Consider the following 27,866-nt stretch of genomic DNA (forward strand, 5'->3'; position numbering starts at 1 on the left):
CTTGCTCTGCATGTGGAATACAGGTATAAATAAAATCTATTTTCTTCCTGAGGGAAGAAAGAAGCCACTGGAGGCAATATTTAGTGTCTGTTTACACTATACAGCACTCAGAAGCGTGCTTTGCACTTTATAGAAATGTATAAAAAGATGCTCCCTCCTGCCCTGAATAGTTTATTTTTCCTCTTTTTTATTCTTCAATCTTTTTGCCGTAGGGTTTAGCAAATTAGTGCTGGCGTATGATGGAATTTGTTGCAGTGTTGTCTTTCTGTTGTGATATGTGTTATTATTTAAAGACGGGTTAAGGGATGCCTGAAGCACAGAATATGCATTTTTTGTCGTTTTGTAAGTCTAAAGAAATAAAATTAAACCCAAGAGTCAGCATAAGGTAATAGGTGACAGTGACAAAGAAACGGGAGAAATAAGGAGCAAGGTCATAAATATACAATAACAAGGTTACATGATTACTTAGCTACACTATATATACACCTATTCCATCATATGTTCACACATTACATCCAAAAACATTAAAAGAATATTAAAGTTGCATAGTCAAGAACTCCTAAATGTCATGTTAAGATAGGAAATTTGCCCCCCTTGCGGGCATGTAGCCCTAATGTTCTTTTAACATAAGAAATTACATTAAAAAAAACCCCTCCGTCTTTTAAAAAAGACAACTGAAAAACAAAACAAAAAACCCCAGAAGTTGCCTTCTGTGGAGTCATACTGACCCCCAACTTAGATCATCAGCAGGGTTTTGATCTTAAGATCCACAGCACAGACCTCTACCAGTTGAGATAACAGAGTAACTGGTAGCCATAGTCAGTTGCTAGCCTCTATGTAGACCAGCCACTGGAGCAGAGGTGGGCAAACTACGTCCCGCAGAACCGTCCTGCCCGGCCCCTGCGCTCCCGGCCCAGGAGGCTAGTCCCCGGCCCCTCCCCTGCTATCTCCCCTCCCCCACAGCCTCAGCTCACTGTACCGCCAGCGCTATGGTGTGCCGCTCCTGTCAGGCAGCACTGGCGGCGGGGCTGCGAGCTCCTGCATGAGCTCCTGCTGCTCTGAGCAGCATGGTAAGGGGGTGGGGAGAGTGGGGGTTTGATAAGGGGCAGAGGGTACCGTGGGCAGTCAGGGGACAGGGAGCAGGGTGAGTTGGATAGGCGTGGGAGTCCCGGGAGGACTGTCAGGGTCAGGAGTGTGGATAGGGGTCAGGGCAGTCAGGGGACAGGGAGCGGGGGGTTGGATGCGGGGTGGGGTCCCAGGAGGTTGGTTAGGGGCGGGGGTCCCAGGAGGAGGCGGTCAGGGGACAAGGAGAAGGGGGCGTTGGATGGGTTGGAGGTTCTGAGGGGGAGGGGGCAGATAGAGGGCAGGGGCCAGGCTGTTTGGGGAGGCACAGCCTTCCCTACCCGGCCCTCCATACAGTTTCGCAACGCCGGTGTGGCTCTCGGGCCAAAAAGTTTGTCCATCCCTGCAGTAGAGGGAGATAAGATACATACTATTTCCTGACAACAGAGGAAAGTAAAGACTCAGGATTCCTCAGTTAATTCCAAATTCTGGAGAGGAGTATTCTCTAGTAGTTAAAGACCTCTCTCCCCCGTGCCCCCAGGCTGTTTGGCCCACCTCTGTTCCTATACATTCCCCAGTTTGTGTCTGTATACTCCCCCCTCTCTCTTTTCTCCTCCTTCCCCATTGCTGCTATTCACCCCACCATCTCCTGTCGCCAACCCCTGGCTCCTACCCCCTTCTGCTGTCCTCCCATCCTCTGGGTCCTGCAATTCCCTCTCTCTCTGCCCTACCCTTCCTGCAATCCAGTCAGGATAGATCTTCCTCATCCTCCATGCTGCTGGTGTACTGAGGTACACCAAGGGGAGCACTGAGAATCTTCAGAGAATTTAGCTGCTACACGCTAATAAGTCTCTACTTAGCATGTCAAAGCTGGAACTTTACAGGGGCTTATACCTTGGCCAAATTTGGGGAAATTTCACATGGTTGGCAAGATGCATCCATGACGCTTAGGTGACTCCCCTGCCAAATTTCAAGCATTTACTCCAAAACATGTAAGTAATGAAACAATTGCAAGATTTATACATTTTTTTTAAAAATCATGGGTACGTGCTCAGAAACAGTGGAAGCATTTTAATGAAAACTTTACAAAAAATATTCAACCTGAGGCAGATACCCAGCATCAAAAATTTCAACTTCAATGGCTGAAGTTTGGCAAAGTTGTACGCACCTGTAAAAGGGTCTTATAATTAGGTCCCTACCAAATTCATGGCCACAAAAAACGCATCATGGACCGTGAAATCCGGTCTCCCTCTGGGAAATCTGGTCTTCTGTGTGCTTTTAACCTCTACTATACAGATTTCACAGGGGAGACCAGCGTTTCTCAAATTGGGGGTCCTAACCCAAAAGGAAGTTAAGGGGGGTCAAGGTTATTTTAGGGGGGTCATGGTATTGCCACCCTTACTTCTGCGCTGCCTTCAGAGCTGGGCAGCTGCAGAGTGGCGGCTGTTTGCCAGACACCCAGCTCTGAAGGCAGCGCCCCACCGATGCAGCACAGAAGTAAGGGTGGCAATACCATACCATGCCACCCTTACTTCTGCGCTACTGCCTTCAGAGCTGGGCTCCTGGAGAGTGGTGGCTGCTGATTGAGGACCCAGCTCTGCACGCAGCAGCCTAGAGGTAAGGGTGGCAACACCATAACATGCCATCCTTCCTTCTGTGCTGCTATTGGCGGTGACTCTGCCTTCAGAGCTGGGCTCCCAGCCAGCAGCCACCGCTCTCCAGGTGCCCAGCTCTGAAGGCAGTGCCCTGCCAGCACCTGCGCAGAAGTAAGAGTAGCAGAACCACAATCCCCGCTACAATAACTCTGCGACCCCCCCCCCCAACAGCTCCTTTTTGGGTCAGGACACCTACCATTACAACATTGTGAAATTTCAGATTGAAATAGCTGAAATCATGAAATTTATGATTTTTAAAATCCTATGACCGTGAAATTGATCAAAATGGACCATGAATTTGGTAGGGCCTTACTTATAATGGAGAGCTTTGGGCAACCTTAACTAAAGGCTTAACTAGCGCAACCAGTCCTGTCTATAATTTATTATGCATACACTGCAACAGTGATAAAATGTGTGTATATATTTGACCCTGATGTTTAATTTCTTTAAATGCAAAGTTCATTCTATACTAAAAAGTAATACATTTTCAATAAACTGGTGGGTTAGCTCCCTTCAAGTAGCGAGCGCCATGAAAGCACAGGGTTCTGTTCACGCAGAGCTCACTGCAGGCATAGGCGCCAACTCCGTGGGTGCTCCGGGGCTGGAGCACCCCTGGAAAAAAAATAGGGGGTGCTCAGCACCCACTGGGATGACCAGCTGTTGGCAGCCAGAGATCAACGGTTTTGCGGGCGCCTCAGCAGATGAGCTGTTTCCTATGGGCAGCCTGCGCGCAGCTGCGATCAGCTGTTTGGCGGGCCGGCTCAGATCAGTTGTTTCCCACCTCTCTGCTCTGGCAGGGGCTGAGTGAGTCTCACAAAAGAAAAAAAGCCTAAGGGTTAGGCGTGGGCGGGAGTGCTGGGCTATCAGCAGCAGCACAGCCAGCCCCTGCTCACCTAGGGCTGCCCCACACCTCTTGGGCTAATGGCCACGTGTATGGTTGCTCCCTGCCAGCCAGGCTCGACTCTGGCCACAGCAGGCATCAGGTGACCCAAGGGAGCCCAGCTAGGCTAGGGCTGGTTGCAGTGGTAGATTAGGGGGAGGAGAAGCCCTGGACCCCATCAGGAGCCGCACTCTCGGGGGAGAAGGTCTGGACCCCGGCAAGAGCTGTGCTGGGGGGCAGGCGGGGAGGAGAGGAGAATCCCCGGACCCCGCCAGGAGTCGTGGGGGGAAGGGAGGGGAGGAGAAGCCCTGAACCCTGGCAGAAGATGTGGGGCGGAAGTCCCCGGCTCGGGAGCCCCAGCCACCATAGTGGCAGAAGCTGCAGGGCTGAAGCCCCAACCCCACTCTGTGCGGAGCTGGCCTGAGCTTCTCTCTCTCCCGTCCCCCCTGTGGAGCTGGCTGTCACTCTCCGGCTGTGGAGGAATTCAGCCCAAAGCTACCCACACTGGTATCTCCATTTCCCCCATCATCACACAGCCATGAATGAATTTAGCCTAGGAGGCAGGGTCAGCATTAGCCCCATTTGGCAGGTGGGATCTAGGGCACACAGAGATGAAGTGACTTTCCCAAGGCTAATCAGGAAATCTGTGGCAGAGCAGAGAATCAAACCCAGAACACCTGAGCCCGAGGCCTGTGCATTTACCACGACGCAATCTTCCCACCCAAGGATGGCGGTGGGAGCAGGCACTAGACAGCCACCAGGAGGTGGGGAGCGGAGAGAGATGGGAAAAGGGACATGGGTGGGAAGCAAGAAGTGGGAAACATCAGGAAGGGGAGCAAGGACTTAGAGAAGAAACAAGAGAAAGGGAAAGGGGCAGGGAGAACGAAAGGAAGGGAGAGGAGAAAGACTCTCCACTGCTTGTCCCTCCCATCCACCTTCTTCCCACAGCCATCAGTGGCCTCAGCTCCCAAACAGGCCCTAAGGAGGTGTGAAGCCCAGAGTGAACATAATGTCTTTAAACTGGGATGTTAGTGAAGACAGCTTGTAGCTGAGTGTAATGACTTTACTATACTGTAATTCATGATAATGTAATGATATATTACTATTTTAATAATGATTACATTAAGATGCCAATGATAGACACACATTCCATTACAGAATATGAAAGAAGTGTATAAATATGCTGAAAATTGCCAGTTTTCGGGGGAGACTGACCCCCCCCAAACACACACACCTCGCCTTCACGGGTGTGTGTGAGAGGGAGGGAGCAGAAAGGAGTGAGCAGTGGGCAGGAGATGCTCAGGGGAGAAGACTTAAGGGGAGGGGGCAGAGCGAGGACAGGAAGAGGTGGAGTGGGGCAGAGTGACGGCAGAGCCTTGGGGTAGGGAGCGGAGCCAGGATGGGGTACCCACTGGCAAAACCAAAAGTCAGCACCTATGATTGCAGGACTGGGGCTTTAATTTCAAAGATTTCCCCCTGCTTTTGAGTTTCAAAGACCAGGCTGAATTAGACTATAAAAGCCAGGACAAGAGCTATATTTTACCTCTATCATACACCGTGTCCTCTCTTGCTGAAACCGCTGTAGAAAAGGACCAACAAGGTGGTAAACGTAAAGTAACTGGAATTCTGTCTTCACTATGGGTATCAAGACTTCAGTGAGGAATCTGCAGTATTTCAAAGAGGACACATCACTGTTTTGTACATTTATCTTATGTTAAAGTAGTCATGCCACCAAAATCAACACCATTTTTCAACATTCAATACTATCGTCACTCATTAAGCTCAGACATTTATGACTGCATTTGGGGTTTTCTTGCTCTACCTCAGACTGGTTGGGAGTGACAGCATTTTGCTATGGTGGAAATACAGTCAAAGTGTTTCATCCTCCCCTTGAGGAACCCAAACTTGAGTGTTCATGTTAAAAAATGATTGAACACTTGCTGAATAACACTCATAGAACCATACTTAGTCTATCAGCAAAAGTAGCCATAGGGATCATGACTGAGCTATGAATGGTTCACACAGTCCCAAGGGCTAGAAGCTGCATAGGCTCACCCAAGATCAGCCTGGAGAATGAAAGGGAGAGTCAAATGCAGGCCCCTTGGGTTATGACACTGGAACTAAGTCTCTGAATAGGGTCACCTAATTGTCATGAGTACTTCATGCCATCCCCACTTATGTAGACAGTGATAAATCCAGGAGAAGAATATTAAAAGGTGAACTGAAAAACTAAAATGGAAGCTGAGTTAAAGCCCCCATACATGCTCTGAACGCTCCCATTAATAAGGCAGTATGGAAATACATTTTAACTAAATTTTTAATAAACTGCAAGGTATGAAATGCTACAGCTTCCTGGCTTGCTAAGGACATCTCCTAGTGTATCACTGCAATGTCTATTAATTTACAAAGCAGTTCCCCCACTGGCAACAAATGCTACATACGAAGATTGAAGACAAAATTACACAGAGTTGATCATAACGGATGGCATTAAGCAAGTGTATTGCCACTGCCAGTATAAGCTGCAGCCAAACTGTAACGAGTAAGAAAAAAACAAACACAAGCTAAATGAGATATAATATGCTTTACATGAGGGATCGGCAATCTTTGGCGCGCTGCCCACCAGGGTAAGCCCGCTGGCGGGCCGGGCCGGTTTCTTTACCTGCCGCGCCCACAGGTTCGGCCGATCGCGGCTCCCACTGGCCATGGTTCACCGCTCCAGGCCAATGGGGGCTGTGGGAAGCAGTGGCCAGCACATCCCTCAGCCCGCGCTGCTTCCCGCAGCCCCTGTTGGCCTGGAGCGGTGAACTATGGCCAGTGGGAGCAGAGATCGGCTGAACCTGCGGATGCAGCTGGTAAACAAACCTTACCCTGGTGGGCCGCGGGCCAAACGTTGCCAATCCCTGCTTTATCATACCCTGAGGTTATCACACTGGTGGAGAGCCCAAAGATATAGATAAGAGAGACAAGAACCAGCTTAAAAACCAAAAAACCCTACCATCACCCATGTTTTAGAGGATTTTTTTATTACTTGTTCTGATTCGCTTTCTCTCTCCGCCACATACTTCCTTGTGTACATATTGGACATATTATTTTGCTGTACACAGTATGGAAGGGGTGTCAAAAGTGTACTTTAAACTATTAGTTAAATTTTAAAAATCAGTTAAATTTCATTATACATACTTTGGAATGAGGGAAAGTTGGCCAATGCTAGAATGGTGCCACACGGCATGTGCCAATGCTAAAGTGTAGCTACAGCTCATCTCAGAGTAAGACTGATGGCAAGCTGTGAAGTCAAAGAGCTGGAATGGGTAACCAACCCACTCTGTCTCTGAAGTCAAGCTAGGACTGTTGATAACACTGACAATTCGATCATGGAGGACAATCCAGTATGGCTCCTGGCAAAACAAAAAACTCCAAATGATTTTTATTCTTTTAATTTTTAGACGAAAAGGTAATACTTTCTCCCCCACCTCCTGCAGATTACTGTAAATTATTAAAAATATTTATATAACATTCTTAATTTATACAAATACTTTACCTACCCATTTCCTGACAAATATCTGAATATCTAAATAAGACAACATACCACCAGTCCAGGAGAGAGGGAGCATGGGGATTGTTAATGAAAAGAAGGGTGGAGGGACTGTTTGAAAATATGGAATTTAAAGAGTGATCTGAAGCAGAAAAGAGTGGCAGTTGGTGGAAGGGGATCGGGGAACCGTTCCAGGCATAGGAACAATCCAAGACACAAGCTAAGAACATAAGAACGGCCATACTGGATCAGACCAATTGTCCATCTTGCCCAGTATCCTGTCTTCCAACAGTGGCCAATGCCAGGTGCTTCCAGAGGGAATGAACAGAACAGGAAATCATCAAGTGATCCATCCCCTGTCGTCCATTCCCAGCTTCTGGCAAACAGAGGCTAGGGACAAGGATGGGAAAAGAATACAAAGGGAGATGTTAAGGTAGGAGACTGTAGGGAGCAAAGAAAGCAGAGATGCAGGAACTTGTAGATGAAGATGAGAAGCTTACATTTTTTACAACGAGAAATAGGAAGACAATAGAGGGTTTCAAAGGGATGCATGATGTAACTGTCGAGGGTGTGAAAATAACTTTGGTAGATCAAGTGGAAAGTGGAGCAGAAAACGGGTGAAAAAAGGAAATTAAATCGAAAATATTCATCCAGTGTTGAAGCTGAGTCATCAAACACTAAAACTCAGCATCTTCAAAAGGTGAAAATGTCTACTAAAACATTTTAAACTCAATTATACATATTTTCTATTCTTGTTTCCCTTGTTAAATTTTACACTTCCTTTCTATAATGTATTCCTCTTACATTATGCTCAGTAAAGCTATATGGGATGTGCAGAGTTAATGTTCCATCAGACTTCTTATCTTAGAGAATTTTCTGACTTCATTCTCAAGCTTAAACACTGCACAAGAAATTTTTTGTAGTTAAAGTATAGCAACTTTATTTTCCTACAAGGTACCGAGGAAACAAGACTGTGAAAAATCCAGTTTTTGTGCTCCCTCTTCCCCCAATCCCACAGTGGGTTTGGTCAGACAATGAAGGACAAAGCACAGGTGTTTCATAAGCTTTCCAGTGGCTTTTGGAACTACTCCAGGAGCATCGGAAAGAAACTAGTTGCACTAATCCCTCACTGAAATTACCACCTACATCAGCTTTTACGGAAGAATGCATTCTCTTCTCTGTTCAGAAAATTTTAAAATACATACAAACTCACTGGTAAGGCTGTGATAATCAGTCCAATAGCATTCATCCAAGCTGTGATATTCTCCCTTGGCACCAGAGGCTGACTACAAATAGGGAGAGAAAAAAACAACCTCTGAAGTTATACATAATTTCTCACGACTTTTAATGTATTTATGATGACAGAAATATATTCCTAGAGAAATTATAGACATTTTGTCTTACAAAAAAGCTATATATACAAATGCATGACTGGTTAGTTGAGTGCCACACTGACACTGCATAGAAAATTTTTAAAATAATTTTGTTCCTGTAGCAGGTTTTCTTTTAAGTTATTTTTATTAGAGGCATTTGTATGAATAAAGTCTTCACAGTGATATCAGTTCCTTTGATGACTCATTTCCCCATGGTCCCAAAGCCTGCATCAGGGCGACCTTCCTTGGCTGAGTAAGGTGGGAAAGGAATCCTTTCTTTCAACACATCATTACCACTTAGAGATGGCCATCTGAATCACTAATTAAATGCAAGGTGGTTCGTCTCTTTACAACTCTTTCAGTTCCTGCTGGCCCAAAAAGCAAGTCACTGAGTCTAGGAATCAAGCCAAATGTGTCATGTGGCAACACAGAATGAGATCTGTAAAATGCAGTTCCAATATCAGATGACAACAATGAAAATTATAACAACAGATATTAAATGCGTATAAAAATATAAACTATGATGCACTTTTGGACCTCAAGCATCCTACCAATTTTTCTGCTTTCCTCCCTGCAGTCAAAGATCTTTTGTTGCAGCAACTGATGGCCCTCCCCCTCTGGACAAGGAGTGCTATACATGACTCCTTTCCTCTCCTGTTAACGCCTATGAACACACTGGACAAGTTGCTGACAAATGTACAGTACTTCCTCCATTTCTCCCACATGAAGCTGAGTCTCAGTCAACACCAGCACTGGGATCTAAGGTATTGTACAGGTATTCGCCACACGCATTTTTTGTTCTTGGCTCTTAGAATGGCATCCAACACCATACTACTGCTCGCCTCCCAGAGATATCAATATATAAAACAACATTTAAGAAAAGGAAGTTTCAGAACCAGTGAGCAATTTGTAACAACTGTACTGCTTTTTGTTGAGGGCAGTTCTGTAAGTCCAGCGTACCTCTTTAACACAACATTGAGAAGTGCATTGCCTACATCCTTTCCTGGAACAGCCAAAGCCATGAGTTCAACACAGGTAACATGAAGAGCATGGGCAGCTGGGTTAGGAAACTCATTGAATCTCCAGTCGCAGTTTGGAAATGGACCAGGTGACTTGCCAGCCATAGGTAACAACGATTAAGGAAAACAACAAATTCCCACATGGGGACTGGTAAGAAGCAAACAGTGTAGTTCTGCATGTACACAATGTATTTATAACAAAATATATCTAATACACAAACAAAACAATAGAGTCCCACAAATTCCTGATAATATATACGTGTGTGTGCGTGTGTATTTTTTATAAAACACACACACACACGACAGTACTGAATGAAACTAATGGCCACAGTCAATCAAAGGCACATATTTAAGATGATAAGTCAGTTATTGGAAAGCATTTTTAAAATAAATATCTAGAGAAATATCTGTATATATAGAAACTCATACACACAATACAACAGATACTTTTCTGACAGGAAGATTCATTGTGTTTGGGCCACGTCAGAGTCCATTTACTCTACACCTAAGATATTTTATTAGAAAAATGCTGAGAATTTTCTACACTATTAATAATCTGTTTTGAAGTATATTGTTAAATATAAACATACTACTCGTATTAGAATTTTTCAGGTGGCAACATTGAAAAAAATTGAAGTCTTGAATAGACAAAGAACAAATACCAGTGACTATCTGATTGCCACTGAAAATTAGAGGCATTCCAGAACACCACCACCACAAAGTGCTTTTTTCTACTTATAGGACAGTGGAATCACTGGCATCATTAGACGCTTAAAACTTATGTAAACTAGGGGTTTATATGCTTTTAGTTTCCCTTAATCAGAGAGAAGTCCAGCTTCCCTGTAGTTGGACATCTCAGCAAAGTAGAGGAAACAGTGGAGCTGTGGGAGGAAGATAACAAAGGTGCACAGAGAACTAGCAAACTTCCCAGCAGGTTAGCATTAGAGAAAAGGGGAAGAGGATGGCCAGGGAGAGTCAGAGCAGGTCTACACTATGGGGCTAAATCGACTTAAGTTATGCAACTCCAGCTACGTGAACAACATAGTTGGAGTCGAGTACTTTAGGTCGACTTATTGCGGTGTCTACACCACGCTGGGTCCTATCGACTTACCTTATGCTTCTCGTTCCGGTGGAGTACCGGAATCAACGGGAGAGCGATCGGTGATCAATTTAGCAGGTCTTCACTAGACCCGCTAAATTGACCGCCGGTGGATCGATCAGTAAGTGGAGACAAGCCCTCAGTCCTACAGTGTTTCAACTGTATGGAACATAACTAAACTCTGGTGAACTGAAACTACAATACTGATAATTTTCCTTTAGCACAAATCATTATAAAAAGGATATTGTCTACTAGTCTTCCAATCAGTTTGCAATAATAAGTGTCATCGGGGATCCACGGATTATCTTCTCGTACATTCATAGCAGACTTGATGTAAGTGTCACTTAGACACCAGCCTTGTGGTCGATTATCTTTGAGAGAACCAATGATGGCATGGACAAGCTTCCGCTTGAGGTTTGTGCGTTCTCTGAGATGCCTCTCGTAGTAATGAAGAGTATTGTATAGGTATGTCACTGGACGGTCTGCCAACAAAAAAAACCCAGAAACACAGTAGCATCGCACTTAATTTTATATTGGTAATAGTAAGCTTATGCAAAATTAAGGGTGATGTAAAAACAGATACACCAAGTAGAAATGCCTCATGTTTTTATTGTTACTGTACCACTATGTTAAATGAAACTGGACAAAAAGTTTACCTGAAAGGGGGTCAAAACCAATATTTCTATGTTTGTGATATTGCTTAAAACGTTATTTACAAATAGCTAAATACACAGCATTAGAGAGCATCTCATGGGGAGACCTTGACAAGAAACAAGGAGTAGAAAGAACAAGACTGACACTGTTGTGTCATTATTACAACATGGTTTGCGTCACACTCAAAATGATTACAAAATCATGTTAAAACCAAGTTAAAAAACTGTGTTTGAACCCTGCTGAGAAGGAAGAGGATGGATAGAGTGGGTAGCATTGAACAAGATTTTTGCTAACAAGGTTTACTGTATCAAAGCCCATACAACTGAAATAGCTAAATCAGTGTTCAAAAAGAGTCAGCCATTATGGTTCTGCTAGTAAACCAAGCTTCTCTTCAGAACAGACAGTTAGCTAATAAGGTTTGGTTTCCCATCATGGACAGGCCTTTACTGATATGCACTATGACGAAGAATCTGTAGTGACTGTATCACAAGTATAAAGAGCTAATGGGCTTGAAGAGCTTACCATGGAATTTGTATAAGCCTCCTAGATGATCCAGTAGAGTCTCCAGTGATTTGGACACTGGAAGCAATTCCAGAAATCTGTGGATTACAATATCAAATACTGGCAGGAAGCGGAGGCACACATTGCCAAAGTAGATGGGTAGATACTGGGGTTGGATCTGAACAGGAGGATTGACTTGTTCTGCCAAGCCTTCAAAATACAGCTTTTCAGGATATTTCTGTGGAAATCAAACACGGATTTCTTAAAAAAATATACTGAAAACATTACTGACTACTTGCAATACTTTAAAAATGTACTGAAGCTACATTGTACTCTATTCTGTAGACACTCCAAACAATTTGGAATTATACGTATACACGTACATGCAAAGAGAAGATATGAACACAGTAACTAAATATAATTGGACAAAATATAATAAACTCATTTTTTCTTGAAAAAGTATTTAAAAAAAGAGAGAGTTTCAGATTCACTAAAACTGGTTCAGGGAGGTATAAAGTACTAAAAGGAAATTAATCCTGATAGCAGGCAGGCAATGATACCATCACTTATCCACCCTTCTTGTCAAAGACTCCAAGGAAGATCAAGAGAGAAATCAACTCTATTTTACATTACATGCTTCCCCTGGAGTCTGAGAACACTGGTCTGTCATATGTTGAATCAATACATTAAAAATAATTTGTATGTGATTTCTCCCTGGGGAAAGGAATGAGAAGGAACCACACGCATGACATATATAAGCACCATCCTGCTATGCTTTATATCATGTGACGGGGAACAGTTTAAGATTTATATAATATTCCAACTGTCTCGCCCCGCCCTGCCCCAGCCAGCAGTTCCCACTTTTTGGGCAACACTAAAATCTGGAATGTTTCCCTTCCTGTGAGTGTTACATTCTATTTTCAATACTGTGGAAGCTTGCAGAAGCCTAGTTAAAACTGCCCCTTAATGATTACTAATGGTTAAACCCATATTAATGAAAAAACAAATAATCTATATTTTCCCCAATTCACAAACACAAAGGAGAAACTGGGTCCTTATTCTTTCTGACTGGCTTCCAGAAAAATTAAGCATTAAATGTGGGATTAAACTATATTCAGATGAGCAGACTCCTAATTCTTCAGTCACTTCTATCTTTTAGTATTACATGCACATTTTCTTTTTACATTATTCTGTAAACATAAAATTATTTTACATTGACCCAAATATTCAAAAGTTACTAATGTTAAATGTATCTTTAAAAGTTATTGCTGTGGTATTAAATGACACACTGAATAGCAGAACAAGGCATATAACCAAAATGCAAATAATACACAAAACAAAGGACAGCTTCAGCATCCCAACTGCACAGCACACATTGCACAATCCTCTGGTGTAATCTATAGTACCTTATGATAACTCATGTGCTTAGTATGCCAATCATTCTGTAGCCAGTGCTCTGGAGAGTTCTCCTTCACAAAATCACTCACTCGGTTTCTGAAATCATTAGGCTTCAGTAAGAGTAACTGAATTATGAAGTAGCAGACCTGTGCTTCATTTCCTTCATGGCTGCGCATAGCCTTTAACAAACAACACAAGTATTAGATTGCAGAACAATGTAAAATTACTGTCTGCTTTCATTCATAGATTCCAAGGCCAGAAGGGACCATTGTCATCATCTAGTCAGATCTCTTGTATAACAAAGGCCATAGAACAGGGGTGGCCAATCTGTGGCTCTGGAGCAACATGCGGCTCTTCAGAAGTTAATATGCGGCTCCTTGTCTAGGCACCGACTCCGGGACTGGAGCTACAGGTGCCAACTTTCCAATGTGCCAAGGGGGTGCTCACTGCTCAACCCCTGGCTCTGCCACAGGCCTGGCCCTCACTCTACCCCTTCCCGTCCCCTCCCGAGCCTGCCGTGCCCTCACTCTTCCCCCTCCCTCCCAGAGCCTCCTGCATGCCACAAAACAGCTGATCAGGAGGTGCGTGGAGGGAGGGGGAAGCACTGATCAGCAAGGCTGCCAGTGGCCGGGAGGCGCTGGGAGTCAGGGGGGGGAGCTGATCGGGGGCGAAACTGATGGGGGTTGACTGATGTATTACTGTGGCTCTTTGGCAATGTACATTGGCAAATCTGGCTCCTTCTAAAGCTCAGGTTGGCCACCCCGCCATCGAACTTCCCCAAAATAATTCCTAGAGCACATCTTTTTGAAAAAAACATTCAATCTTGATTTAACAATTGCCAGTGATGGAGAATCTACCGCAACTCTTGGTAAATTGTTCCAATGATTAAGTATCCTCATCGTTAATGACTTTAGGGTGATTAAACATCTTAATTTTAATATAATTGGTCAGCCAACTCACCCATTCACTATATTCTGTGTGTGTAGGCACAGAATGGAAGCAAGGGTCTGAACTCTGGACACCATCCCCTCCCATTGATAAGTGCTCATCAGCTCACTCATTTCCCAGTGGACAAATTCTCCCATGTTCCTCAGTGAGAGGCATCCCCTATCATAGCTTTGACCCATCTGCCAAAACCATTTTATGAACATCCCTCCAACACTGATAGCATCAAAAAAGGTATGCCAGTTTCAAAATTCTAGTCATTCCAGGGATAGGTACTTGTGAAACTGCAAACACTGCATTACTGAATTTTAACGTATCATCTTGGACATTTCTTTTGGTAGCACTAGATCCATACCAGGAAGAGACATTTTAAAATCTGGTGAAAGGATAGTACCTACTGAAGCAATATTTTAGCTACTTGTGTTGTTTGATAATTACTAACCAATGAAAAGAGCTAGGGAACTTAAAGGAGACAGAGCATACAATCCCTTGCACCCACCCTTTTGAGACAGCTGGCAGATCTTTAACCTCCCTGAAACAAAGATAGCATTGTCCAAAGGACACATGAGGTTTTCCATTTATTTGCCAATATGGCATCAGTCATGCACCTTGTTCCCTTTCAAAATATGAACAGTCATTGCAAAGCTAAGAGGGAAGAGAACCAGCCCCATACAATGGTGTTAACAATTCCAATTCATTCAACACTGTTATATGATCAATAAAGCTAGACAGAGTTCTTCTCACCAGAGAATGAGACAATTGTGATACTCCTAGTTTTCACTCACTCACTAAGGGGGGAAAAAAAAAATCTGTAATTCTATAGTACTACTTGATTATTGAACTAGTAATTAGTCACTATTCAATTCAATATATTTGCACAAGAATGGGCATAGTTTGAGGGGGCAGGGGGAACAGTAGGGTGTTGCCTCCCAAACAGCAAGCCTCAGGCAGGCATGGAATTTGCCCCCTATGTGCCGCCCTGGAGCTGCTTGCCCAAAAACTGAAGTCAAACTACACCTATGCAAGTGACTGCTGTAGAAGTGGATCAGAAGACATTGGCCAAATTTTGGATAAAGAAACATCTTGCACCTAACCTACTAAGGTCATACTTACCAAGCACAGTATCAGCCTGTCCAGTGTTACAATGTTATATTTCCACACCATGTCATTAAGAATCTCAATACATTTGTTGAGCTGCTGGCCTCCGGCTGACGTGGAGAACTCATAGACCAAGAAATCCGCAAATGTCCTAACGTGAGCAACCAGAGCTCTAGCCCCAATTCTCTCTAAAACTCTAGGAAGCAGAGGAAAAGAAATGATCTTGTTACTGTAATATGCACAGAGCAGAAGCAGTCTGCATAATTTATAGAAATCCTGACACATTTTTATCTGGCCAGTTTTGCAGGATTGTGTTTCAAGTTTTTATACAAAATATGCATTCAAATACAACATCAAAACATGCTAATAAGCGTAACCCAACTCCCAGAAGTGAGGGCACTCCAAGGTCAGGATGCCACAAGCTGCTAATTAGCAGTAAAAATAAATCGTTTTCAGCTTCATGGATAGATTCTGGCCACAAGTCTTTAAAAATATACATGCATCAGTCTTGTAGAACTGAATTCTTCAGTAGGACGTGACATATGACATGCTGCTAAAACTAGTTAATTTTTTCTGTAATATTTTTTACACACACAGTACCAAAGGTGTCACATTTCCTAACTGTAGGGAAGCCTATCAAACATTTTATCAGATATTTAGTAATTGCTCTGACAGGCCTAGTGAGGGAGGAAAGAGGATAACTGATTTTGTGTGGGTACAGCACGTGTTAAGCTTTCTAAAACTGGAAATGAGAGTTAGACAGCCATGAAAATGATTGACTTCTTCAATTCAGAAATAAGCCTTCTGAGCAGTCAAACCCAATAAAGCTTTTAGTATTTGCCTTTGACTAAAGTTATTAAAATATTTCAAATAAATAGTAAATAATGAACAGAAAGATTGTCCAAAACAGTACTTCAATATAAATAAAACTCTGACTTTGTAGACTGCTCATCTCTCCCCACCACCCAGAAAACTCCAACTCAACAGCTGAATCGTTCACCTGCATCTGTCACTTTTATCAGGAGATAAAAACAGGACCAACCAGTAGTAAGCACTACTGTTAGACATTATGCAATCCTTAAAGTATGTTAATCCTTCTAACTGTACATCAAAACCCACCATCTAACAATGTACTAAATCTGCTACCCTAGTATAGAAGAACTGTGCCCACTGTACTTAAGAAAGCTTACCACCCCCTTAAGCTATAACTGGTATAGAATGCAGTTACACTTCTAAAAGCTCACCTGTAACCAATCTGATTAATGTGATCAGTCTCTAACAGCATCTTCCATAGGAGGCAAAGGAATAGGGGAGGGGATCCCTGCATGGAAAAGTGGGTGATTATATCATTCTCATTGGTCATAGACTTCCACTTTCGGTATTCCTCTTCCACATTCTTCTTTAGGTTAAAACGGCTTTCTTGGGGAACATTATTCTGTTTGAAAAATGCCTGAAATAAAGTTTGTTTGTTATTAACTGACAAGTCTGAAACATTTAAGCTGTGTTGTTGTAGCTATGTCAGTCCCAGAATATTAAAGAGGCAAGTTAATATCTTTTATTGGACCAACCTCTGTTGGAGAGAGAGAAGCTTTCAAGTTTACACAAAGCTCTTCTTCAGGTCTGGGAAATGTACTCAGTGTCACAGCCACCCGAACACCCTGAGAGAAGCTGCTTCAATACAGAAATAAAACCCCCTCTGACCACACACCTCTAGTTGTCACCTATCACCCCACACTGGAACCCATCCGGGGTATCATCAAACAACTACAACTCATTCAATGGGGATCCCATCCTTAAAGAAATCTTTTCTGAACCGCCCCCTTCTGGCCTTCAAACAGCTCCCCCCCGAATCTCATCATCAAAAGCAAGCTCCCCACAAACCAGGACACCTCAAAGTGGCAGCACACCCTGCCAGAACTACAGATGCAAAACCTGCTGACATATCTCCACTGTGAATGAAAACCTTTTCCAATGTGAAAGAAGTCATTTGTCATGTACATCAAATGGATAATTTTGCAAAGATCTGCAAACACTGCTTTATCTTTTTTTGGTAACAACCACTTCTCAAACATTTTATCCTAAAACACCTACCATTTCAAAACCATGCACAATTTCTCATGTGACTTGAGCATAATGTAGAAGGGAAGAAAACTAACTATGAAGGGGACAACAAAGATCCCACTGAGATAATTATTTTCCCAGCTGTTCAAGCACTTAGGTTGAAACAATTACCTGCAGTGGAGCTGGAAAACAGCTTAGTGTGTGTGAAGCCCAGTTATGGGGAGTGAAACTCATGATAGTCTGCAATATGTCCTTGCACCAAGTTCCCTGAATTGAATCGGAGCCTGTGAAAAAGTCTAAATGGACACATATGCAACATTAATCAAACAACGGATTGGTGAAATTGGATCTTCACATAAAACTGACATTTCCTCCTTAGGCTTTTACATTAGTAGGACTTAAATCTTGGAAAACACAGACAGGTTTACTTATTTGTCTGTCTAAAATGTTTATATTGCCCATCCTCCCTTTTTTCCTTTTTCACACTCCTGATTAATTCTGTAGAACCAACATACCTGTGGGGAGAATGGGCTGGATTCTATCTTGCTGAAGACGCAAAGTAAGAAGTGATAAGAGTTTCAGAATTCCTATGCTGCAGTTGCAGAATCTTTATGGTTGTTGACAAATGAGCTAGAAATAACCCAGTTTCATTTTAAGATACTAGGCTTAGCTTGCTGAACTGGCAATTGCAAAACACACCTTGCTTGTAAACTGAGTAGGTATGATATGGAAATCATTGAGAGACAATAAACATGGAATTCCAAGAATCATTTTTAAAGAATCAAATCAACTTTTCCAAACAGAAATGCATGTGAAGCATTATCCTGTTAAACATTCTAACCTAGTCAATGTAAAAAGCTAGTGATAATGCAATGTTAAGGTTGCAAAAAAATCAAGCAAAACAGTCAGAAAATGCCAAAAATCCCTTCCCCATTCAAATTTTCACTCTCTTGGATTTTCTGATATTATAATTGTACTAATTCTCCAGTCAGTCTCCAGACTAGATCTGAAATTTCAAAGTAAAAAAAAAAACAAAAAAAAAACAGGAAAAAAAAAACCTTTCATAAATCAGACCTTTATAAATCATAAAAAGGCAAAAAAGGACTTTTTCTTTTGCTTTGCAGATCGCCTTTAAGAAGGCTTCTTCCACAACAGTAACTTTAGCCCTGTTGCACATTCCATATATATGTATGGTGTGCATTAGTACGTGAGCATTTAAATTTAATAAGGAAAACTAAAATGGAAACTATCTATGTGCAACTTAACTGACTTTACTTTGTAGAATAAACTAACTTCAGAATTCCTGACATTTAATTCTTGATTTCAGAATGTTAGTACTGCATTAATGCTAGCTGCTGACCTCCGAGTGGTATCTCTCTATTTGGAGGAAGATGATTTAATTCACTTTCACATAGATTATCCCTTATTTGACAAATTCACTCTTACCTGTCACATGTGTTGCTCTTGCTAGAGTCAAAATCAGAGCCCTGTTGAGTTCTTCTGACTCTGCTGAAAGAACTGTTTTAGGGTCACTAAGGAAACGTGTAAATTGTGGTTGGACCTCAGAGCTGCCCAACGCTGTGATTAGCCTTAAAGCAGTGCTCTCAACACTAAAGAAGAGAAGGAAAAAAGTTAGGCTTTTTATAATAATAAATAAATATAAAAATAAATACACTGCTACTATAAAACTGAAAAACTTTAGAACTCTTTGTCATTTGTTACCTTTTTGCTTCATATAATATGTATATAATTGTTTTCAAAACAGTTTTAGTAGGGAAAGAACAATGTATTTGTGCTTCTTGGTGGATAGGGCCAAGAATTTTAGGTGATTAGTGATTTTGGATGCCTCCATCTTTGGGTTTTAAGAAAGTGCTGAGCACATACCTTCTGAAAAGGGGCAACAACTCCCCAGTGGGGCACCCAAAAATCTTTTTTTTTTTTTTTTTTACATTTGAGAATCTCGGTCCAAAGATCTGAAGTCATTATTTAAAGAGATAAATGTGGTACAGGAAGTTGCAAAGCTAACTTCTCCATTTACAGTGCCAGATAGTAATTATACTGTTTGAATTAAAATCAAAGGGGGAGGGGGTGGAGAAGGGAAATAAAATATTGCTTTTCATTTGAGGTGCATTATTTTAAGTTCTTCACTGGTCCAATTACAACTAGTTTTCTCACTTGCTAGTCAGAAGCAATTTAAGAGATAATGACATTGTATCATCTAAATTTACTTAAACACCTACAATGCAAAAAGAAAAGGAGTACTTGTGGCACCTTAGAGACTAACCAATTTATTTGAGCATGAGCTTTCGATGAAGTGAGCTGTAGCTCACGAAAGCTCATGCTCAAATAAATTGGTTAGTCTCTAAGGTGCCACAAGTACTCCTTTTCTTTTTGCGAATACAGACTAACACGGCTGTTACTCTGAAACCTACAATGCAGAGTCCAATTGTTTCATTTCTAGTTGTGTACCTCTAATTCCGTGTTGACAGGTCTCTACTACGATCTTATCTTTCAAGAGACACGCAAAAGTTCATAATCATAATCAATGACAACAGACTCCTCCACTTTTCTGTCCCCCTCACTTTTTCCCTGCTCTCTCAGCAGAGATGGGTAATTACTAAGCAACTTACAGTTGTACTTGGGCTAAGAGATCAGAATGTAGTCAGAAGGACTTCCTTGGTATCAACTGAGAAAACTGATCTGGACAAAGGAGCTTGATACTCACTCAAGAGCTCATACCCTTCCTAGAGTTTGGCTTTATTAACAAGGACCTTTCAACAATTAAGTTCAACTCAAGCCATTTCCCCACACTTGACTACACCTCGAGCTTCTATCACAGGACTCTCAGTGGAGCTGGTAGGGAATTTTTTGATGAAAGCCCTAATCACTGGGTTAGTGAGTATTCTGCAGGGGGTGTCCACCAATCTCTCCAATTGGTGTGGTTCCACTTTGTATTAATAATTAAATATTCACTGGGTCAGAGAGAGTGACACTAACTCAATAGCCCTGCGTTTAGGGCACTCAGGTGGGATGTGGGAGAGACAAGTTCAAGTTGCAGCTGCAAATCAGGCAGAGCAAGGACTTGAACCCAGGTCTCCCACATCCCAGTGAGAGTGCCCTAACTCCTGGGTTATTTGCCACTCTGTGGTGGGACAGTATCTCTCTTTGGCTTTTCGTAGAACACTTTTAAAGGTCTTGCAATGATGCAGAACAAAACCAAATGCTAAAACCTTGAAATTTGTTGTGAAATGGAATTCTTGTCTTCTGGCTAGTCCTACTGTTCAGTCCACACCCTGATAGTATCTTGCTCCATTACATTCAATGAAGCCACCTTCTTCAGATTCAGCAGAACCCATTTAACACTTTCCTAGCAGAATCAACAGCTGCTAGCAGGATGCGTGTATCAGGCAAACACTGACAACCTATCTTGTAAAGGTCCTGCAGGATTTTCAATAAATTACTAAGGAAGGGGATAAAAGTTTAGTGATGGTTACCCTCACTCACCAGAGATGAAGCTGGTTCTGATTGGTCTGTGGCACAGCAGCCAAAGAATGAAGATGGCTCAGCAGCTGGACTCTGTAGTGAGGCTGGATGTGATGCATACGGTAGCTGAACATCTCCAACAGCGTGTGCAAAATTCCCCAAGCATGAGATTTAAACACTGTTGGCAACAGCTGACCTAATAAGAGAGAAGAGAACGTATCAAGTATTTTCCAGTGAGATCATTTGGAAAAGGCTATTTTACTCATATGTGCAAATATACACCCTTTTATAAAATATGTACCGAGTAGCTAGATGCCTCTCCCATTTAAACCACAAGATCAGGCAAATCTTTAGTGATATTTTATCTAGTTATAGGCGTTTTAAGTCTATCCTAAGAAAAACATACTACCGCATCACCAACTCCTCTTAACATCGGACATGAAAATGAAATCTATACCTGATGTAAAAGCATAGTTATTATATTAAATTGCAAGCCCTAAACTACTAAAAGAATGAATTAGCTCTAACACTACACGCACAAGTATCATCTCTAATAAGTGTTATTTCTCTTCAGATGTGTGCATTACATTTATTCCATACTGACTAATTAAAAATTCAGTATAGTGCAGATGTACAAATAAGTAAAGTGAAAATGTACTTGCACGTTGAGCTTGACCAATTAAGTATATTTAAGCTTAAGAGAGAATCTGTAGACGATAACAACATACTTATGCACAACAGTCAGAATACTTAGGCCCTGATCCTACAATAGATGGCACGCAGGCACAGCGGTGTTCTCCTGTAGAATCTATTGCAGGACTGGGGCTATATAATATGAACTCTTTGGGGCAGCAACTCTTTGTTTCTTCCTAAGTATTTATACAGCCCCTTGAACAGTGGGGCTCTGACCTTGATTATAGCTTCTGGGTACTAATGAAATATAAAGTATTATTAAATAAAACATTTTTTCTTACTGATAAAGCCTTTGATGCCCAAGGACTCTATTTCCATATAAACCAATAAGCGACTGTATGTCTCCACAAGTGCTGGTGCCAAGGCCAGACTAGACTTTGCATGGGCCAGTTTAATCACCCTGGTAGCTATGCTGTGAATAAGACTGAAAAAAATAAAAATAAAAAAAAGTATGTACTTGAAACTATTAAGAAATTAGTTGTATAAGCAGATAGAAGTTCTATACATTTTGAAGAAAACAAAACAATGAACTTTCCTCTTTATACAGTTACATTTACATTAAGATCCACAGATAAAAGTAAATCGATTACATTTTAAAACCATATTACTGTACCTCATTTTGGCATGAACTGTAAGCGAATCCAAGAGGTTCATTGGTAATGGGGTGATAGATCCGGAAGCCATGCAATTTGTTCCTGGAAGAGGTATCCTCATGTTGCCATTACCATAAATAGTTTCTACTAGAACACCCATAGGCAATGTGAAACATTCTGAATTGGTTGAATACGCATTACATAATAAGGCGATCTTGTAGTCATTCATCTGTAAACTTTTATTCCTTAGACTCTGTTGAAGGAACCTGCATAATCAAGACAGGTTAAATGTTAAGTGAAAGAAAAGAAAAAAAGAGAAAGAAAAACAAGACCTATCTGCACTGCAAATATGAGGCCAAATTAATCCTTCATGTAACTCCATTGTAAAGTTTTTGTTTTTTCATTATCATTCAACGATCATGGTAAATAGGTGATTAGGATTTTGTGCCCAGGCAGGTAAATATTAGAATAGCTTCATAAGCCTTGGGTAAAGGGAGAATTGTTGGAGTTATGTGTTAGGCTAAAAGTTATTTAATAATCCTATTTTTGTTATTTATATTTTAGATTATTAAAACTGAAAACAAAACGTAATTTAGTATTCACCATTTATTGACTGTTTACTTTTTTGCATTTCACACACTTTGAACAGGAAAATAGTCTGTTTCACTTTCTGGTACTCAATAAATAGCACAAGTGTAATGGTAGAGTTGTAAGGAAAACAGAAACCTGTTTAAAGTCAAAAGAGAAATTATTCTTCTTAAAAATGCCATGAAAATATTTAACATTAATTTATGTGACACTCATTTGGGCTTGAGCTACCTGACAACAGTCCTTTAAAACATGATCAAAATAATTCACCTTCAATGTTTTTAAGAGTAACTGAAAAAACTGACACTGCGTCATATCACACAAAACAAATTCTAAACATGGATTTGGAACTTTCTTTTTTCTTCTTTGGTCCTGACTAGGAATAAGCAGTAATATGGAATTAAAAACCAAACAAAAAAAATCCAAAAACCAACCAACCAACCAAAAACCGAAACAAAACAAGCTTACTCATGATGAAGCTTAAGAGAATGAGGAATGGGAATCTGTAATTTAGAGTTGTCACTGTGAGCCTTTCGGTTCAGGTGTATCCATATACAGGTCATTGCAAAGGCATGAGTTGACTGTGGTTTGTTAATATCAGGTACAGGAATACACTAAAGAAAGAACACACAAATTACATATTGTATGTATAACCTTTTGTAACAAAACTAACATTCACTGATCCAGTGTCTTTTTCTGATATGCAACACACTTATGTAAAAAGAAAAGGAGGACTTGTGGCACCTTGGAGACTAACAAATTTATTTGAGCATAAGCTTTCGTGAGCTACGAAGTGAGCTGTAGCTCACGAAAGCTTATGCTCAAATAAATTTGTTAGTCTCCAAGGTGCCAAAAGTCCTCCTTTTCTTTTTGCGGACACAGACTAACATGGCTGCTACTCTGACACTTACATAAAAAAATTTGGTCTCACACATGTGCATACAACTCCAGCTGAAGTCAAAAGGAACCAAGGACTGAATGAGAGAGAACCTAATAAATCATTCAAAAACTTCAGTGGATAAATGCTTACATTTACAATATATAGGAGTCAAGGGAATTAAATACTTATTTTTGTTACACCCAAATGCTTTCAGACGCAGACTCAGTTTTGCATAGGACAAATTTCAGAGATTGGTTAAGAGAGATAAAATACAGAAAGACAGAGAACAACATTAGTTTGACAGTCATTATAAAACTTCCATTAACAGCCCATCAGGAAAAAGGATGCCTTTGCATCTGACAGTCAAATATCCCACAAGAAAAAGATGTAATCTGCTCAATTTACTTAAATTGCATTTAAAACTGGTTTGTAGAAAGAGACAAAATCCAGTTGGTTTTATACACTGATGCACACCAGAGAACCCAAGGACAGAGAAGTATCAAAAAGTAAATGTTCTAACTTAGTTCTTGCTCCTACAAAAATGCACAAAGAGCCTGTTCATAAATCCAAAGTGACAGGAGCTACTTGCAAGCAGGGTGCAATGTGCAGGATATGTGACTGCAAGTCTGAGTGCTCACCTCACAGCTGGCAATGGGAACTATGCACACAAACATTACAGAAACTATTTGTGTGCGCATCAGGACAGTGTGCATTTCAGGATGGGAAAGCGGTGTGGTAAATCACTGCCAGTCAGAATACAAAATTAGTATCACTTTTGTGGTTCGTGCTCTCGTATGGGAGCCCTTTCTGAAAGAAGATATTTTCTTATTTACTCTATTTATGGCATGAAATAATTTTAAAAACTCCACCCACTCTCTCACTTGAGAAAAGATTAATTTTTCCTTAAGGAGAAAAGAAGAACTGCAGTGCTGAAATGAAAGTTGTGTTAAGCATAGCTGTGTGCTGAAGATCACACTACCAGGTCAGGGGAGGCATTCAGCATGAAACAGGTGTAAAACTAAGGCTGTGAAGACAGCCAAATTATATATTTAAGGCCAGATGGTGGTTCTGTGTGCACAGCAGTGCAAAGGAGTCAAGGAGAATAAAGTGCCCCCTTTACTCCATTGCGCTGGTTTCGTGACTCAGAGGTAGCAGTGGTTGGGGATAGGTGGAGGGAAAGAAGGAAGAAGGGAAAGGAGGAATAGTGCTGTCTGAAGGGCTGCTATACCTCCCTCCGCAAAAGGGGACATGACAGGGTGAGGAGTGGGCAGAGCTTAGGCTCCAGCCTCCACTACAACACATTGCCTAGCACTAGGTACAGGAGGCCTCCCACAGGGGCTTTCCCCCATCAAGCAGAGTTAAACTAGGAGGCAGATTGTTCTGCTTCCTGGGACGCTCCTGAGGTACTAATGTGTTGCCTCTTGCTTAGAGTTCCTGTCAAAGCCACAAATGAGCTCTTAATTATCATCTTCTGTGGGCCAGGTCTGCAACATTAACTGATACCAGTTAGAAGATCGTACAAAGATCAAGGGTAAAGTATGTACCTTATTTAACATCAGTGCGTCTGATTTTCAGAAATGCTGAGCATCTAGAGTCCTTTTTGCCTGCAAGTGGAGCTGTGGATACTCAGCACCTCTGCAAATCAGATTATAAACTTAAAGCAGACACTGTTACAGTCAACATTATCTCTCAAAAAGAGATGCTGTCAGACACCTGATGGCTGCTACTATTTTTGCCCTTTATTTAGCCATTTATACACACACAACTCTCCCCCTCACCTCCACCCCTACAGTAACTTCACAGTGTGGGTTTGCAATTGCATACAACATCACTTCAAATCATGTTAGTTAACCTTTTAAAACCAATACCCCTAAAATGCCTTGTTCACTAAAAATATGAGAATGCATCATTTTGCATTATCCCAGATACCGAAAGACTCATTGAAACCCTTTGTATCAGAAATGCCACCAAACATTGATAGAGAAGAAAAAGAAGTCCTTGAGACTTTCACAGAATAGAAAAAATTCTTAAAAGATTAGTTACAACTTATTGTGGTGCCAAATGTGTCCCCCTCCACCCAAATTTAATTATTAGAGAAATTCAGCACATAAAATTTGAGCTTACGGTAGTTTTCACTTTATTTTTGTAATTCCCTGTGGAATTATGTGACACACTATTAAGGTACACGTTAAGAGCTAGTATTATTATTATTACTCCTGAAGGCTCATTTTAATTAACACATTCAATTATGACTCTGGCTTTTAATTTTGTATGGAAAACTCACTTCTTTTTCAGGGTAAAGGAGATCAAAAAGCTTCATAACTGGGAGGAAGTCAGCCAGTGCATTTTTTTGAATGCTGCCAGAGATGAATTGCAATAGTACCCACATCAGATGGTCTCTGCCTTTAATAAGACCTCGTCCTGCCAACTGTTTAAAAAAAAAAAAACACAAAAAACCCCACCTTATTTAGGAACAGATACACTGCAGGCAGAGGAAAAATTGCCTCTAACCAACTAGTTCTTGCACATTAACACTTAAGATTCATTCATATATATATATATATATAGCAGTAAGTTAAAATAGTTAAGCTTTCCACAAGTTGTTGGGGAACATTAAAAAAACTTCTTAGAAACACTGGATTTGCATTTCCATAACTGGGACAACATGGGCACAATGGTCTCAAAAACTAAAAGGGTCATGGGTTTGAAAATCAGCTGCTTTTTATAAAGGCTAGGTCTACAATATTTAGTCTGAGTACAAGGGTATAACAGTATAAACTGAAAGAAAACAAGGCCACCTTCAAAATCCAGCTGCAGATGTATTTTACAATGTATCCAAGTACAGCATGGTATCCTGTAGTCTAATGCAACGAAGAGAAAGACCTAACCAGTTAACGCCATGATAGGGAGCAGGGGATGAATCAGTGTCCACGTTGCACTCCCCATCAGTACTCGGCCCAAGCTGGGGAAGCTAATGATCCAACCAGCAGACCAAATTTGGTGATGAGTCCTGGTCACATGAGACCTGAGGCACATTGTGCATACGCTAAGAAGAACACAATGATTTATGTTGTATGAATACTTCATCTCTGCCAGTGTGATTACAAGTTTCAGTCTCACAGAGACAGATTTTTTTCACATCTTACCAAAAGAGAATGCCACAGAAAAGGTACCTTTTGATGGAGTGACAGGACCATGTGAGGAAAGCTTGCAAACTGAAAGAGCACGAAGAAGATGAGCTGGCTGGAAAGGTGCTGCCACAACAACTGGCTGGTTCCACCATCGTCAAACTTCTCCTCAGTCTCCGAACGTTCCATGGCATATACAACGAGGTCCACCAACTGGTCTTCCAGCACAGGACAGCGCTGTTTGTGCTGCAAGGCAGAGACCAGATACAGTATTCCAAAAGCTTTTCAATTAACTTCAACACAATGGTAACAATTTCAGTACAGTATTTCGACAGAAGGCTGGGAAGCATGAAATGAAGTCTGAACTTAAGAAGTTAAAGGATAAGCCAGTGTATTAAAGCTGCACTGTGTTACAGGTCACAAATAATTTTACATTCTACCATATATTAATTCCCTGCCCCTCCACGCATACACCAAGTATCAACTGAGAATTATTTAACAGTTTTCTTCAGTACAAAATGTTATTTTTCTGCCATAGTATTCATGAATCTAATAGGCACCTGCAAAGCCCAAGTGTTCTAAATCTGAGTCTATGTGTATATGAAGAGAAAACACTAATTGTACCACTAAAAACAAAGGATGGATTCCAAAGACAACAAATATTCAGATAGGCTATCTTAAGGGGATGTATGATCGCTTTCAATTCCGGTTCAATTCTGTTCCAATTAAAGTTGACAGCAGAAATCTCAATGATTTCAATGGCAGCAAGAAACGGCCTTTGGTTAGGATCCTAAAGGTGAACAGTACACTAACAATTTTTATTTTATAAATCATGGTCTCCTACACTTGGAACTGGGGTGTGATCCCTCCTTTCAGGGCTAGAGTGCTAAAAATAGTAGGATAGCTGCAGTAGCAAGGGCAGTGGAGAGCAGTGGCCCAGGTTAGCCACCCTGAGTACATACCCCTAAGGTTAGGGAGTTTTGTACTCAGGGCAGTTAGTGCACACTGTGGCTCACCACTGTCTATGATACTGCAGCTATGCTACTATTTTTAGCAAGCTAGTTTGATTGGAGCTAGTGGGAGCATGTCTACTCAAGCTGGGAATTTCACCCCACATGTCTACTCAAGCTGGGAATCACACAACTAGCTCCAAGTTGTAGACATAATCTTACACATTATTAGTGTCCCAAGTAATGGTGAAGCACTAGTTTATATACCACGGTG

At 41.4% G+C, this 27,866-nt stretch overlaps 1 protein-coding gene across 5 annotated transcripts in view; it reads right to left on the minus strand.

The window, feature by feature from the left end:
- Positions 1 to 27,866, minus strand: part of MED23 (mediator complex subunit 23) — a 54,631-nt gene that overhangs the window by 3,743 nt on the left and 23,022 nt on the right. For 3 of the 5 annotated variants that reach the window (XM_073337325.2, XM_073337324.2, XM_073337326.2), the window contains 17 exons: positions 26,688 to 26,888; positions 25,799 to 25,942; positions 23,103 to 23,248; positions 22,067 to 22,312; positions 21,735 to 21,877; positions 20,782 to 20,956; positions 18,724 to 18,887; positions 17,449 to 17,573; positions 16,461 to 16,666; positions 15,232 to 15,412; positions 13,182 to 13,352; positions 11,797 to 12,013; positions 10,866 to 11,102; positions 9,463 to 9,628; positions 8,343 to 8,415; positions 6,778 to 6,992; positions 5,141 to 5,261 (listed from right to left, as the gene is read on the minus strand). In XM_073337325.2, the coding sequence (XP_073193426.1) occupies positions 5,141 to 5,261; positions 6,778 to 6,992; positions 8,343 to 8,415; positions 9,463 to 9,628; positions 10,866 to 11,102; positions 11,797 to 12,013; positions 13,182 to 13,352; positions 15,232 to 15,412; positions 16,461 to 16,666; positions 17,449 to 17,573; positions 18,724 to 18,887; positions 20,782 to 20,956; positions 21,735 to 21,877; positions 22,067 to 22,312; positions 23,103 to 23,248; positions 25,799 to 25,942; positions 26,688 to 26,888 (2,931 nt within the window). Of the gene's footprint in view, positions 1 to 5,140; positions 5,262 to 6,777; positions 6,993 to 8,342; positions 8,416 to 9,462; positions 9,629 to 10,865; positions 11,103 to 11,796; positions 12,014 to 13,181; positions 13,353 to 15,231; positions 15,413 to 16,460; positions 16,667 to 17,448; positions 17,574 to 18,723; positions 18,888 to 20,781; positions 20,957 to 21,734; positions 21,878 to 22,066; positions 22,313 to 23,102; positions 23,249 to 25,798; positions 25,943 to 26,687; positions 26,889 to 27,866 lie in introns of those variants that run through there. The other 2 variants (XM_073337328.2, XM_073337327.2) reach the window with 2 other exon arrangements.

This window comes from Lepidochelys kempii, chromosome 3 (genome assembly GCF_965140285.1).
Source record: "Lepidochelys kempii isolate rLepKem1 chromosome 3, rLepKem1.hap1, whole genome shotgun sequence".
Lineage (NCBI taxonomy): Eukaryota > Metazoa > Chordata > Testudines > Cheloniidae > Lepidochelys > Lepidochelys kempii.